The sequence below is a fragment of the Idiotropiscis lumnitzeri genome, chromosome 21, assembly GCF_059441095.1.
Source record: "Idiotropiscis lumnitzeri isolate Australia: NSW breed Sydney's pygmy pipehorse chromosome 21, RoL_Ilum_1.0, whole genome shotgun sequence".
NCBI lineage: Eukaryota > Metazoa > Chordata > Actinopteri > Syngnathiformes > Syngnathidae > Idiotropiscis > Idiotropiscis lumnitzeri.
In genome coordinates this window covers 11,006,136-11,022,696 of record NC_142411.1, presented here as the reverse complement: position 1 = coordinate 11,022,696, position 16,561 = coordinate 11,006,136, and the positions used below count along the sequence as shown (strand labels likewise).

The window sequence follows — 16,561 nt, the reverse complement described above, 5'->3', positions numbered from 1 at the left end:
GACTGTTCTAATAGCTTTCTTGGATTCTTGAATACGATCTAAATGGAGACATCTTTTCAGACATTTATTTTTGAAACATTTCTCAAAACTGCCCACAAGCGCCACACTCCAGCAGTGTTGGTTTGCAAGGCCCAGTGGTAACTTAAACACAGTGTTTTGTCCTGAGACGTGCTAAAGACAGCTAATATGGCACAATATTATTTTTTAAATAAATCAAACTTAGTTAACTGAGTTAAAATATTTAACTGAGTTAAAATTATACATGATAAACACTGTGAACAAAAATATCAGCCGTCTCCGGCTCCATCTTGTACCTCAAATTTGATATACAAGAAACCACCGCACCCGACGAAAATACATGTGCATGTCACCATACCAGTTCCTCCTCTGAGGTTTTTTGCAACATTCAAGGGATATTTTCTTGGAATTGCTTTGTTAAAATTTGAATTTTATGTATTCAGGGTGGTTAAGAAGTTTTACTGCATTTTCATAGCCTGAGAAAATCCCAAGTATATGTAAGAAAGACAGATGGACAGAGTAATAACTACTATGTCTTGTATTGCAATTTTATTTAACTTGCTCAAACAAAACAAAAATGTTAGCATGTAAGAAAAGACTAATTAACAAGAACACAGTATAGTACACAATGTGGATGTTAAAAGAACAAGTGTGGAAACCAACCCAAACCTTTTGAAACGTACCGTCCCTTCAAGCTTTAAGCCCCTTCTCAAAAATACTTGCAAATTCACAATCCCATTTCCCTGTATTTATAACCAAACATAAACAAGTGTTTCCATCATCAAACTGACAAAAACATGTGGACACAGGCGTTCCTTGTCCCAATTCCAAATTAGGCATCAAAAGCAAATTTATTAAACACATTTAACTGGCATAAGGGACTTGTGTGTCTTTCAAACTAAGAGTGAAGATCTCCCCTTAACACTTGTAGGCCAACGTCTGATTGTACTTCAGAGCAGTAAAAAAAAAAAAAAGAAAAAAAAAAAAGACAACTTGGAAACAACCAAGCAGATCATTTTTGCACAGATGCTTCCTGGTGAGGAACAGTACCAAGGTCGTTGAGCTCTCTCTTCAATGGAACATAGAAATACACAATATAAGTGTATTTGATGGACACATATTATTACTAGTCATCGATTAAATCCAACTTCGGAACAAGGCACAAACCACATGGAGTCAACAGAGATTGTAACATTTAACCAATACGTGGATGTACTGTGCATTTAAGATATGATTCGGCGATTAAATCTCCTGACATTGATGATTGAACAATAAGCAAGGCGACTTTGTTGAGTATGATTGTTTGTCAAGTCCTTTGGTGAGAAATCGCCACACTGCAGTTGTGACGTGTTTGAGTATGTCTTGTGGTTTCGTACTAAAGTGCAATAGCCTCTTGTTTGAATGTTTAGAATAAAACCGTGGATTGAGAAATGAAAGTATTAAAAGAGAATTCAAACCTGTATGTATCTGCTGCTTTGGTTTGAATACCCAAAATATTTGAAAGGATAGGGTGCATAAAAAATAAGATTAGTTTTGAGAAGTTGATCAGTTTAAATGTTCGTCTAAAAACGCCCAAAGACAAATTGTTAATTCTGCCTATATTTCAGGTTTTTACATAGAAATGAAACCAAGATTATTAATTGCCTGACCAAATATTGAGTCAAAGTGAAATCAAATTAGTTGATATGACAAGAAAGTGGCACAATGTTGTATGTTACACCACTTAAAATGATAACATCGCAAATTGATTTATGAAATATTTCTGATGTTTTCGGAACATTTTGAGCAAAGATAATATTCTGGACCATTCTCAAGTCAGCAAATAAAATTTATAACATTGGATTTCAACAGCATGAACAATTTTGGATGGAACGTTTTGTCAAAATGTAAAAAAAAAAAAAAGAAGTAACATTTTGCAGTGTTTTGCCACTTACAGCTAAAAGAAACCAATTCAACAAATAAAAATTTTCAAACTTAAAATAGCCCCAGAATAAAACAAATGCAGAGAGAGTGAATTGAAATTTTTTTTTTTAAAGGGGAAGTCAACGCAAAACTTTTCTTCACCATAATATGTTCTATGAAGTCCCACAAGTTGAAACAGAGAATTCTGATTAATATTACATTATTGGAATTTGAATTAAGCAGTAAAATGCACCTGTTTTAGTCTATCTCAGTCAGCGGCCATTTTGTTACTCTCTGTTGCCTGAAAATGACATCACCATTCAAATCACCTCCAATCATGTCATTTTCAGTCAACAGAAAGTGACAAAATGTCCGCCCCTCAAATGGCTAAAAGGTGAATTTTATTGCTTAACTTGCATCCTACAAAGGCAATATTAATCAGAATGCTATGTTTAGACGAGTGAAGGCGCATAGAATTTATTGTTGCAAATTATTTTGGAGATGTTGACATCCCCTTTAAAGCCTTGCAACAATACTGTGCAATTTGTTTTGCATCTACACTATGTTCATTTTCACAGACCTGTCGGGATTCCGTTCAATGCTTATTGAATGAAATTAGTATAAAATCATTTAGTTCACAAGGTATTTTGGATCTAATCAAATGAATTCTTCAACTAATGAATTTGGAGTGGGAAAATAAAATGATCTAAATTGTCTTTTCTTAGTTAATTTAAGGCAAAAAAAAGTAAGCACTGGTGAACGACTGAATGGCACATTGACACCCTTGAAGAAACCCAACCAAGAATAGAACACTCGTTGTATAGTCTGTTGGGAAAATTTAAAATTACAGAAAAATCTTTCCAACAGCAAAAGACATGAAGGATACAGTATGATTGAATGTAACAGAGATCCGTGAAATCATGCGTTGCAAACCACGAGACATCATTGCACACAGTCATTTTCTTCCTAAAGAGAGCTCTGATAGACAGAAACATATTTGAAGGGGCTTTATGACAGATGCTACACTTATTGCTTGTAATAAACTTGAGAAGGTGAATGAATTTTCTTGGCAGATTTTTTTTTACCTTCTGTTTTGTAAAGAAAAAAAAAATAAAACTATTGTCAAACGAGATAGAGAGGAGTCCATCTACAGTGTCCATGCTCGAATAGCATGATGGGTGTTAGCGAAATAGCACTTTTTGCTTGCTAGCGAGCTACCACGGCTGCTGTCTGAGATGCAGCTTCCCTTGCTAAGCAACAGAAACAAAGAAGATGAAACGATGTTACGTGATTATGACCATTATGGACCTACTTGATGCGGCCTTTGATATAGGCTTGAACAGATACATGGTTTTCTAAATAATTTCTTCTCTCTTTTGTACATATTTAGGTTAAAATAGCATTTGAGGAAGACGAGCTTTACAGCGTCCATTAGTGGCGGGCTGCCTCATTCGCTTTCATTCACACTTGTTCATTCACTCGCACGTACGCTACTGCTGTGGCATTATGGGAGGAGGGGTAGGGGAGATTTTTCCATCCCTATTTTATTCCTGTTTCTTAATAAAACGTGCCTTTTGATAGAAAAATCACCAGAATATTTTCTGATTTACTTCTGCACCAATGTACTTTACAGTATCTTTGAAGAGTTCCATTCTAGTATTTTTCCTCATTTAAGGACAACAAAAACAGAGGAAAGTTTTTTTTTTTTTTTTTGCAAAAAGACATGCACTTTTCTTTCAGACTGCTGAGTCCTCCAGGATGCGATGTCCTCAGTAGGACAGGTGTGGAAAGTGTGAGGAGGAGAAAGAGGAGGATTAGTCCCATCTCGAAGAGTTATACAAACATCACTCAGGAGGATGCTGTTCCACCCCAGATACCCTCTCATGTATTCATGATTGCTGTCTTCATTGTCATCACCGCTACTAGGTTGAAATCTTGTTCTGGGTGGCTGTAATATCTAGTCTTAGCGTGACCCAAGTTGAGTCATGTAGTCTTGGATTTGGAGAAGCGGGAATATGGATCATTTATGCTGTACTGGACCTGCCCAATTCCTCCCTGATTGCTGAGGACACAAAAGAACAGTACAAAAATAAGATAAATGCTAGTTAAGTGCTTTCTTATGCTGCTTTTCCACTGCACAGCTGTATCATGCAAAGTAGTTACCACGTAGTGGAAAAGGGTCAATATTAATCACCTGGGTGCTTCTCAGAAAGTATAGTCCACGAGTGTGACATAAGAGCCCAAAAATAAACTTCAAAATTATGCCGTCGCTGTCCTGTGAAAAACACCTAAGTCCAATTTAGCCATTTTTAAAAAAAAATCTCACATCAATAGGATATTTGTAACACCGAAAACTTATTCACTAGCAGCACAGGTAAAATAAATTCACTTTTTGGCTTCTATACCCATCAATGGCAGTGAATGAGTTAATGTAAAAATAAAAAAATAATAATATTAAAAAAATTGAAAAAAAATTGTTGTTTTAAATCAAAAATGGTTTGCAAGAGATTTATTGAATGTTGTGGTCTGCTCCATTGTGTCCATATTTAAGCACTTGGTACCTGACCACCAAGCACTCATGTGAAAAAAAAACGTATATATATTTTTTTACTTGAATAAAAAAAAATATATATAGGGGTGCAACGATACGTGTATCTGTATTGAATCGTTCGATACAGTGGTCACGGTTTGGTGTGCACTGGATCGAACAATACGCAAAATGTTATGACGATGAGGAGCAACGCTGCCTACTCCGCCTTTTATATGCTGGATTGGTGAGCGCAGACCCATTCACTGTACGTTACTGCCCCTCCCACATTCATTTTGGCTCAAGCTGCACAAGAAGCTCACTAGCGGTTGCATCGTGGCTATAAAGCATCCCAGAAGCGGAAGAAGCTCCACCAAACTTCACGTCTAGCTTTTGGAAGTAATTTAGTTTTCAAGTATGCACCAGACGGAAAGCGTGTCGTGGACTACAACTTCAACAGAAGGTCGCAAGTGTCACACAATGCTAACTACGTCGGTGGTGGTACAACAAACATGGTCACATTTACGCCGACATCACTTCAATGTGAAAATGAGTGGAACGTTCTAAGGTTCCTGCGTGGACCTATTTAACCTATACTGCAATACCAATACTGCAATTCCTGATTTGTTCAACAAGACGAGAGTCAAAATAGCAGCGGCTTTGTCAGCAGCCCCTGGCTGCGCCAGCTGACCGTTACGGCACTTAACGTCACTGCGGAGTGGGACATCAAATGCAACGTTATTCAGACACGGCTGCTTGAAAGTCATATGACTGATGATTTAACCAGAAAAGTCTGAAAGAAGTTGCGGAGGATGGAAATTAGTGCGCCCAAACGCAACTGTACCTGTTTTATTTAATTTAATTTAAAATATTTTGCAGTTGTACAATGCACTATTTGAATACAAAGTACAGTGGTTTCAAAAAATAATTTAAGGGATAAAGTGTTTTTTTTCTGCCTATTCTGAAAATACAGTCAAGCACCCACGATGATACACTACCGCATTTGGATGAGTTTGTGTTACAATGATTCAAATTTTAAAAACAATGATGTTTCAAATTATATGATATTCACGAAGATAATTGTTTTTTATGTATACTCGACTGATAAATAGGAATTGCAGAAAAATATTTTTAATTTAATATATAAAATAAAGAAATGTTCTAATAAATATTTTAGTATTTTTTTTACATACCATATATAGCCTATATCTTTAACCCAAGAGTTTGAGTTCAAGGTCCTGTTTTTGTTTAATAAGTTAATGGTGCTGAATATATACTTCACAAGATAAGTATAGTCTAAATTGTATTTGTTAAGGAGCTGTTTATTTGCCAAATATACTGTAATCTGTTGTTTAGAATGCACCACAGAAGATGGGTCATTTCTCAAGGTAATTTATTTTGTATTCGTACAATATTCTGATTTTCTTTCATGGTGCTGTTTTTTTTAATATGTTGCTAAGTACGCGCAGCAGAAAACGAGTCAGGTGTTGCTAAAATAGATTTAAATAAATGAAAAAATGTGTGCTTTTGAGTTTAAACAAATGTAAGTAGCTTCAATAAACTATAAATTAAAAAATAATTGCACCGAAAAAATATTGAACCGTGACACTAATGTATCGAACCGAACCGAACCGTGAATTTTGTGAATCGTTACACCCCTAATATATATATTATATATATATTATATACATATATATATATATAATATATATTATATATCTATATTATATATATATATATATATATATATATATATATATATATATTCTCAATTTTAACAGGATATGTGGCGCAATAGAAATGAGCAGAGGGAGATTACTGTATGTCGCTTTACGTTAACAAATAAATGATTTTGTCCTCTTTTATTGTTAACTGAGCAATATTGTACAGTATATGTTCACATAATTGTGCCGTCTATGCGCGAAAAATATAGAGAAGACCCTTCATAAAATTTGTACATTGCTGCTTTTAAAGTTCAACGGAAAAGAAAAAGGAAAGTAAAGCTCAATTTACCATCAATGAGCTCTTCTTTTAGCTTGGACAGCTCCTTCCTCATCTCATCCATAATGTCCTAGAGGAAATAAAAAGAACACATTTGCATTATTTTATACTCCAAATATGACAGCAAACAAACTATTTTAACGTTACCGCTCTGTTATTAACTTTCACCTTCAATCGGATGTCTTGATGGCGAGAAGAGTTTACAGTGGCTTTTACATTTTGAAGTGGCGGCCTATGTGACACTGGGAAATTGTCTTTTACAACGTAGATATTCCGTATGAGATTAGCATTGATGGTGTTCCCAATTAAACCAGGGTGTCAGACAACATGAGACAAAATGAAGAGCAGGCTTTTCAGTCAGATTCATCCATTGATGGTCGCTGAATTATTGTGTTAAAACTGTCACAAGGAACCCAAATTGGTTAAAATAGCTAACCCAGGGATTGAGCCAATCCTGGGTTATTCATACCCAGAGCATTGGGTTGAGGATTTGACCAAGCACACTGGGTCAGGATTTTAACCACACATTTTCCGTTGGTGCACTGTCTGTCCTGACCAGGATTTGAACACCGATCCCCGTGTCTAAATTCAGCAGCGTCACTCACTAAACTGATGTTATGTTAAATTTACTTCACATTCAGTACAACACAAAACTCAGCCCACCTGTTTTTTTAGTGTGTAAGGCAATTAAATATGATGAGGACTCGCTTAATAAGAACATCCAACTCTCCTTTGATGCTAGATGAGCATTTTTGTGTAAGTTACTAAGTAAATGTTTCACGATAATGTCGGTTGAGTTCCAAAATTGCATGAAATAAAAAAAAGTCGTCATAATTCATTTGCTAGCATAAATCATCATTAATCATCACCAAGTAACTAAAACCCACAATTTTGCACCTACAGAACGCTACGATGAAAATACAGGATATTTAAAAAAAAAAAAAAAAAAAAACTTTAATCATGAAATATGTTTGCCAACCTGTTTCAATCTGTCATAGTCAACAGCTTCTGTTGGCACACCGTTGGCACTTAAGGATGCAGTTGGAGTTGGAGTCGATTTAGGTCTGAAAAAGAAGAGTGGGAGGGTTAAACAATGTGGGGAAAAGAAAGAGCCAGGAACTAGGACAGTAACAGAGAGGTCAGAAATCAGCGCAGTATTTGTATGCAAATCAAATTACATCAACAGTGTCTATTTCATATGATATTATATATCACATACTGTAGCCAATAAATTAGTAAAGATAATGTGACACTGTTTTAACAGACCCTAACAGAAGGAAACCGGTAATTTATGGTTACTTCATACAAACATCCCCAATAAATTAGTCTACCAAATAAATTGACGAGAAGAGAATTTGCTTGAATAACTCAGTATCCATCTCTATTATAATAATAATAATTATTATTTCTAAATAACTGCAAATCAGGGCAGTCACACATTACGCAATGTTTTTAAATTCGACCAGGATCCGACTATCGCAAAACAATTAGGCTCCTCAGATAATATTTTTGTTTGACCTGCTCACTTTTTAATCCCCCAAAAAATTATTTGGCAGTCAAGGAAGACACATGTTGCTCAAAAAGAGGATGAAAAAAAAATTGTTATATTGAATTTGTTTGAAAGTAACCAGCTCCATGTGTACAATCTCTAATCTCGTTGCACACTTGAGTACAATGACAATAAAGGGATTTCTATTTCTATTTCTGCTCACATATTTTTACCACAAGCTTCACTATTTTACAGGTACTTATGAAATTGTAAAGATGGTTAAGCATTGTTGCAAAACACATTTTTTTGTGTGTTGTTCGAAAGCGTGTGGTACACGGCTGTGTCTTGCTCACTTATAACCCAGAAATGTATTTCTCGCCTGTGGTAAAGCTTCCGTGCATTTTGATTGGCTATAATTTGGGATGTCGCCAAATCGTGGAATTGGAACTCAAATTTTATATTGCTGCAAAACCAGTGACGGAGACTTGGCCACTCGCGAAATTGTGTGGCACAACTTCGAACAATTGCGTTCTGCGGCATCGCTCAAAGCATATGCGTACACCTTTTGGGGGCATGTTTTCACCTCAATATGCAATTAAAAAGATACCAATACACAAACAATCTACCTAGTTGAATTGCAGCATATCTGTCTCAAAATCTGACTTGTTAACACAACTGTTGAAAAAAGGGAATACAGTGGAACCTCGAGTTACGGACGTCTCTGTTTGCGAACGATTCGAGTTCTGCACAAATTTTCAAGGTCCAATTTATGCAATTTATTATTGGAACATTGCATGGACCAGGGAATAAAATCATGACTCTATAAAATAAGCGAAGTCTAAAAATCATTTCATTTTCGTCAGAAAATATTATATACTGTATGTATGCCATTTATTTAATTCTAGCATCTCCTTAATTAAGCAACAATCAAATGGTTAATGACGGTATAATAACATCAAAATATCCATCAACGTATGTTGTTGTGCGAGGCAATTAAAAATGTATAAAAATGACCAAAAAGAAATGTGTTGAAATTTAATTAATCAATTAAATGACAATATGACATACCACTTTAGGAATTTTTGGGACATAAAAAGCCAAAATTCCATGGATTGGTATTCACAAAATCAACCAAAAATACCCCCCCCCCCAAAAAAAAAGAATAAAAATTTCCCCATGTTATTATGAAAGAAAACTCTTTTTTAATGGAGGAGCTGTAGTCCCCTACCGTTGGTTAAAATTAATCAGCAATACATAGCGATCAATAGTGCGTTTTCACGAAAAGCTTTTAAGGCAGGAACATAATTAGATTTCCCTTCATTTCAATGGGAAACATTACCTCAATTTATAAACATTTCTGTTCAACAGGATAACAGATTAAATATGTTATTCCAAGTTTGTTACTTGAGGTTCCACTATACTGTAGCTTTAAAGAGAGAGGAAGTAAGACAGGAAAGAACCATGCGACAAAAGGAAATGAGTTTGCTGATACGTCATCGTTTTGTTGTTGTTGAAAATACTTAAATAACTACAGTTTCAGGTAAGACATAAAAGAAAAAAAAAAATTATTATGATGACTTAACATAGTTATCTATGAAGGTGGACATTTTGGTGATGAATTTGGTGTGGGGGGGGCAAGCATTTGTCTGTAACGCTGCATCATGATTGTACTTAGCTATCATTTACATATGATAAAATTAATGACACACCTGCCCAGTTCTTATACTCAATCTATTCCCCCACACCGCACTCTGAATGAAGGTGGGGAACTTATTAAATTTTATTTTTTTTCCAAATCAAAATGACAAAAAAAAGATACATTAAACTGAAGTGGTTCCAAAATAGAAGTTGTGACTTCCAAGTACACAAACTGTACATGCACACAGACGTGCGCAATTACACTGTGAAGAAAAGCTCTTATCTGTGGAAGCCTCCTGGCAATACAATGATAATTGCTGTGCCAAGTCAACACTGCACTGGGCGTTCCTCAATATTTTGAGGGAGGGTCTACAGAAGCATGTGACGCACGAATGGATTTCCCTGTTTTCAGTTTAGAGGGAAGCAGGCAAAGCAGCATGCAAAAAAACACTGGCAGTGGATTAGATATAATACAATGCACACAATTTTTCAAACAACCAATGAGCAGAGCTGCACTGCAGGTTGGTCATGTAAGGTAGTGTAACTACAAAGGAATCTGGATTCATTCCAAATGCTTGTATGAAAGCATTACAAAAAGGGGGAAGGACTTTTTTTTTTATTATTAAGAAACGGGGATGTCAAACGCTCTCAGGTCCTCAGTCTACCTGGTGGAGGAGTCTGTTGCCATGGGATTTCTCCACGGAGAATCTCGTCTGTGTGAGCAGCAGAAACACCGGCTTAACAAAAACACCTCAGTATCGTCTGCCTGTATGTCCACAGCCAAAGGTCTGGGGAATTGTACCTAAAACTCACTTTTGTGTATAGATTGTAAGTATAAAAGTTTTACGTGGTAAAAACAAAAAACACTTATTTGCTATTGTTAGCTACGGCTGATGATTTAATATAAATTAAATGTTTATTTATTCCAAGGGGGCCAGTTGGGAGCAAGCTCTCTTTTCCAAAGACAAACAAATCAATAAAACAACAAAGACAACAAAAATGCAAGGTTTAGCCATAAAAAGAATGAAATAAAACAATTACAAAACAACAATGTAAAAAGTATATTTCAATAGGATTTAGCGCATGATGAAATACTTGAAAAGATTAAAGCAAATTATTTTAACGGTGCCAAAATACTCCAGCTATTTGTTTGAACAGTCAGTCAGTAGGTAGATTAAGAGCTATTGCATGTGGAGTAACTGAATAACTTAAAGCTGAACGCATTTGTTACATAAGCAGGAAGATAATGAAATACTGCCTTAAAATAAACTCTAAACAGTGTTGGTCTCTTCTCAGAGTCAAGGAGGTGCAGCTGACATTCTGGTGCAGCTGACAGTGACGTCAGTAATAAATCTATAAACAGCGTGATAAACTGTATCAGGTGGTTTAGAAATAAAGCTCCATAGTCCAACATTGATAAAAATATAGCTTGTACTAGCTTTTTACAGAACTAAAGAAAAAAAGATTTACTAGACTACTAATAAAGGTTTCCATTTTGTAACATTTCTGTTCTATGTGTTTTGAAAGACAACTTCACATCAATCCCAGAAAATGATTATTAACAAGAAAATCTTTCCTAATTTACTATCAACAAGTTATATTATTGTTTGTTTGGATTTAACAGCAATTTAAATTCAGCAAGTGTGTTGTGAAATATATAAAAATAGTAGGTTTGGTAGAAGTTGATCGAGAGTAGATGACTGCATCCCCCGTTTACAGTTGATTTGATCTGTTTTTGACACCAACTTTGAAGTATACAAACATTAGGGTCCTAAAATGGTCCTAAAACAGAACCTTGTGGCACCCCACTTTATCAATCAATCAATCAATCAAGAAAATTGATCAGCAACAATTAGCAAGCACATCTTGAGTTCTACCAGATTAATAATCGATAAATACAGTATAGTCAAGTGTCAAAGGTTGAGAAGTATTATTAAAAAGGCACCACGATCAAGTTTGTTATCCAAAGCATGTGCATTATCATTCCCAACTTTTGTGGTTGCTGTGATAGTACAATACGTACGTCTAAAACTCGAGTGAAATGTGTAGGATGCCATGTTGTTTGTGCTGCTTAATTATTCTCCAGAGTTTTGATAGATTAAAACAGCAGTCTGATAAAGATGTTACATAGTAAGTATTAGATTAGTATTAGATTATTAGGACAAATGTAGCAAATGTCCCATGTATGCAACATTGTAACAATATCAGGTGTTAACCAGTGAGGACTTTTCTTACTCTTACATTCTTAAAGGATGCAAGTTTATCACTGAGAGTTAGATGTTTAAATAAAATAATCTAAAGCAACATTAGGCTCCAGGATTGCAGTTATACACTTGAATGGATATCATTCAAACCATAAAAAAGAAATCTTGATCAGCAAAGTTCTTAAAAGTCGTTTTAGTGATAACACTTTTTTTTTTAAATTATTATAACTTCTGGCTCAAGCAATTGGGCAGAGGTCACTAAAATCCAGCAGAACTCCTGAGAATTTCATGTTTTGTGTGTGTGTGTGTGTGTGTTGTTTCCCTTTTTTAAAATGAGGTCCAATAAGGTGGACTTCTCTAGGTTATCTGGACCAGGCCTTGTTAGGGCAGCAATTCATTGTGCAAGGTTTTGGTCAATACACAGGTCTTTGACACTATCAGACTCATTACTAAGCCAATCAAAATTCATATCATCCAGTAATACTAACTCAGAAGAAAGATTAAATTGAGGTTGGAGGTGCTGAAGGAGGGTGATATACTCCCACAACAAGCTGTTCTTCCCAGTCAGCTTTGTTACACAAAAAAGACATTTAAGCCAAATATCGAAAACTCTTTGGGACACACAACGCTACTAACAGAAAGGAACTAGCTTTAAAGTAATGGTCCAGCAATGACATACCATTTTTCACCCCAAAAATAAAAATAAAATAATAATCCAAATCTATAATATTGGTACCACAAATGTAAAGGAGATAGGAAGATGCATAGCCAGCTGAAGTCACCTATGTGCCAAGCAAGCATAATCTAAACAACCTCATACTTGCGTCATTTCGGAATCAAAACTGCGCTCCAAGATTTGCAAGCTCTGTCCTTCTATTTTCATAATATTTTGTGAAACACAGATTTGGGCCACTTTTTCTTATGTTCCAGCAAGAAACTGATAGTCAGATGAGTGCATTAGCCAATATAAGCCTTAGTGATGTTAACAAGCACTGGGAAGCAATGCATTATCGCATCATGCTGAACCCAGCCAAAGCTACTTCAGCAAAATGCTTTCTTTTTTCATTTTAGAGCATATCTTCTTAAAACAAACAATAACTATAATTAAAATAAATTATCTTTTTTTCCCCATTTTTTGGAGCGCTATTATTGCATCAGGTGAGAGATACAGTACCTTCCTATAACTGGTGATTTGCTACCATTCATAGTATTGTTGTTTGTTCTTTCCCATGGCTTCCTGGGCATGTCTGTAGAAAAAAAGCAGAAACACTGAACATGTTATTTAAATATTTGGAAAACGTTATATTGCCGATGCATTCAATATAGCTTTCAATGCAAATTTGCATCCAATGTTATATGTTATGCTGCAATGCATTGCTTCAGTTCTTGGCCCTTCAGTATTGGCTGTTTGACTCTCACCTGGAGTGCTACATGCTGACACTTTAGGGGTCGTTGTTATCTCATTCTCCTCCTGTTGGATAGACAAGAGAGTCAGATGATTCACACAGTCAGAGTACAAAATGGGGAAAAAATTTGGGGGTTACACTTAAAAGGACGTACATCTCTTAAATATTTTGTATGTATTTCATGCACTGTATTTATTTAACCAGGTAATTGAACAAACAAATTGCCCCAATTCCTGTCGCTGAAAAACATCACAGCATAAAGCAGATACCACTACGCTTCACTGTAGAGATGGAATTGGCCAGTTCAGGAGCAGTAACTGGTCACACCAATTTTTGTCTCATCAGACCAAAGAATTTTGTCTCTCATAGTTTGAAAGTCCTTAAGGTGCATTTAAGCAAATCACAGGCAGGATTCCGTATGCCTTTAACTAACGAGGGACGTCTATTTTGCAGTTCTATGTTCTCTTTCCGTAGAGAAACAGTGCAGCTCCCACAAAATGACCTTTGAATTTGTGTCTATGGATGATGAAGGATTAAGATTAACTATGCCGTCCAGGATAAGAAACTGACTAATTGATTAAGAGATGTACAATAAATAAAGACCGTATATAGGAGGTTCCACTGTTGTGGTGAGAGTAGTAAAACGCAAGATGTGTCATGCGAATGTTTTTGGCCACGAGTGTATATTGCCTTTCGACGGCATGCAATCCAAATGAGGCATGTAGAAAACTCACCGAGCTAAGCACAAAAAAATGACCAGTGAGCTCAGACGAGAATGTTTTCAATGTTGTAAGAGCAGACATGAAAATGAACAGAACAGATCTGATTAGACTTACTGATTTCTGCTCGGGTTCAGGTGAAGAGCCCTTCTCAGCGATTCTTCTTCTATAAAGGGCAAGAGTAGTAACGAGGCATTGCTATGGTTTCTTTCATTTGGTATTTCTAATAAAAAGTGAACCGAAGCTTAAAGCAAGCAGTATTTCAAACTGAAAAAAGAATTTTATGGTGGTACCTTCTTGCCAATAAGGCGCTCATCTCCTCCATGAGCCCGCCTCCTCCAGGTAAAGGGCCATTGCCTCTGGACTCCGATTTGGCCCCCGCAGCCCCAGCTGTCCCCAACAAGGCTGCTGCCAGAGCTGCCCCTGCGTCATCACTCTGGAAACATTTTCCAAATTATTTCCTCTTAAGGACTCAGAAGTCTCATTGTTTTGGATACTGATAACTCAAAGACACCCATGGGAAATTATGGTTTCTCTTTTCAGACATGACTTGAAGAACTGCAAGCACATCTGGGAATGCCCTCGCCAAAATACTCCGACAAAGTTGGAAGCCTAGAAATGTGCAAAATGGCCGGGTAAAATAAAGGATTAATATTTATTAGCCAATTGACTTATTTATTAAGAGGTGTCTCTGGATGAGCTTTAGCATAGTGTGTCAGAGTGCTTCTGTAATCTATAACAATCATGTGTGAACTATCGTAAAGTGCTTCTGTCAAAGATCTCACTCAAAAAACAAAGCAGACAAAATATATTGAAGTAATTGCCACAGGTGGTCATTTCGTCAGATTGACGGACCGGAATTTCAGTCCGTCACTGATGGACGCCCATTTTGCTAATGTGTATTTTGGTGGGGGTGAGGAGGGGGGATGTAATGAGGGATGGACTGACTGACGGATTGATTTACTTCTGATGGAAAAACTGACTGATGATCACAATTTGGTGCGGCTTGAAAAAAATGACGTATTGACAAATGATGGGCAGGTACCCAAGGCCGCTGACGGATGACAAATGTAAAATGGCCACCTCAAGTAATTTCTCAAGAATAAAAATTAATAAATGAATAAATAAATAAATAAATACAGCATCTGAACTCAAGGCTGAGTATTATATATGAATACAGGCAAAATTATGAAAATTTGTCACATTAAAAAGACGTTTACGGTACCTAGCGGTTGTGAAAAATGTGTAGTTAGGTTCCAAAGTAGGCCAAAGATGGAGCAAAAAATGTAAAATTTCATGTTAACAGTAAATTGTCAATACATTTAAAGATCCTCAAGTTGGAAATTACTGGCGATGGGCACTTGACCCCTTTTTGCCGGTCAGACCCCGCCCTCAGACCGCGATCTCGGTTCCGTTCCGGCCTCGACCCTCCAGCCTTATTCATAAAACATTGTCGGCGCCCGACGACGGTCTGCCACCTCCCCAAAAAAAGCGTCGGTGCATGACTCCACCATGGGAGAGATGCTTACGGCAGAGGTTTATTAAAACATAATTAACTATTCAATCCCGCTCACATTATTAGGGGCTTATTATGGTCATATTAGTCTCCTTTTTCGTCTTTCTTCCTCTCCATGAATGTGCCCGATCGATGCAAGAAAGTATGCACAGTTGGGGTAACAGGGATTTTGGTATTGCCTGCCCCCCCTCACCTCTTGTAATGGTATGCCCCAGTAGCAGGCGGGAGATGCGGGTTACGTGATGTCAGAATAAGAAAATACAGGCACGCTTGAACGCACACTGCTGTCTCGCGTCTCTTCATACACAAACAGTTGGCACTTTTGACGCGTTCTGAAGAAATTTTTGTCGTTTGTCCATTTTGCGAGTAGGTTCATCACACGCACGAGGGCCGATTCGTGAGCCGGACTAAAATCAACCTCCGGCCATTGTAAATCGAACCCCTTTTTTTAAATTTGTCGCCCCATGCCCCAAAAACGGGCGTCCGGCCGGGCCGGAGGGAAGTTACGTTCCGGGACAAACTGCCCTGCTGTGGAAATGACAAAATCAGACAAAAAGCCCAACTTTTGCAGTAGTATCACATTCACAAAGCTAAAGCTATTCAAAAAAGGATTTAACATGGATACAAATGCCCTACACAGAGCCCAGAAGGATATTATAAAAATATATACATAAGAGATGTTTAAAAGTACAAATTGTTGTGAACCATCATACTAGTGCTCACCCTTGACACTTTGCGCAGTTTAGCTCCTGCGAGGGCAGCAGCCAGGCCTGAGGCGGGGCGCTCATCTGCAGGAGAGAGAAGGCCAGGGGGAAGAGGAGGTGCAGGGGGAGGTGTTGGGGCCAAAAGAGGAGGAGGTGGCCCGGGCGGGGATGTCGGGGTCCCAACCGGGGTCAATGTAGGAGGCAGAGGTGGAGGCGGCGGTGGGGGAGGGTGTCCGGACGGTGTTGTGGGGGTGGCGGCCGGGGTAGCCGGCGGGGTGGCGGCCACAGATGTCACAGTAGAGCCGGTTGGCAGGGGTGGCGGTGGGGGAGGGGTGGGTGTGGGTGTGGGTGTGGTCAACCCCACTGGCAGCACAATGTCTGTTGGTTGGAGAAACAAAGAAGAGCTTAAGGATAAACTGTTGACCTTTACAATGAAA

General features: G+C 37.3%; 1 protein-coding gene across 5 annotated transcripts in view; it reads right to left on the bottom strand.

The window, feature by feature from the left end:
* Positions 1-552: 552 nt before the first annotated feature.
* enah (ENAH actin regulator) overlaps positions 553-16,561 on the bottom strand; it is an 83,701-nt gene continuing 67,692 nt past the window's right edge. For all 5 annotated transcript variants that reach the window (XM_088286309.1, XM_088286308.1, XM_088286307.1 and 2 more), the window contains 8 exons: positions 16,144-16,502; positions 14,198-14,340; positions 14,022-14,070; positions 13,199-13,250; positions 12,954-13,026; positions 7,428-7,512; positions 6,461-6,518; positions 553-3,982 (listed from right to left, as the gene is read on the bottom strand). In XM_088286309.1, coding sequence (XP_088142435.1) covers positions 3,945-3,982; positions 6,461-6,518; positions 7,428-7,512; positions 12,954-13,026; positions 13,199-13,250; positions 14,022-14,070; positions 14,198-14,340; positions 16,144-16,502 — 857 coding nt within the window. In that variant the 3' untranslated portion in view covers positions 553-3,944. The remainder of the gene's footprint in view (positions 3,983-6,460; positions 6,519-7,427; positions 7,513-12,953; positions 13,027-13,198; positions 13,251-14,021; positions 14,071-14,197; positions 14,341-16,143; positions 16,503-16,561) is intronic.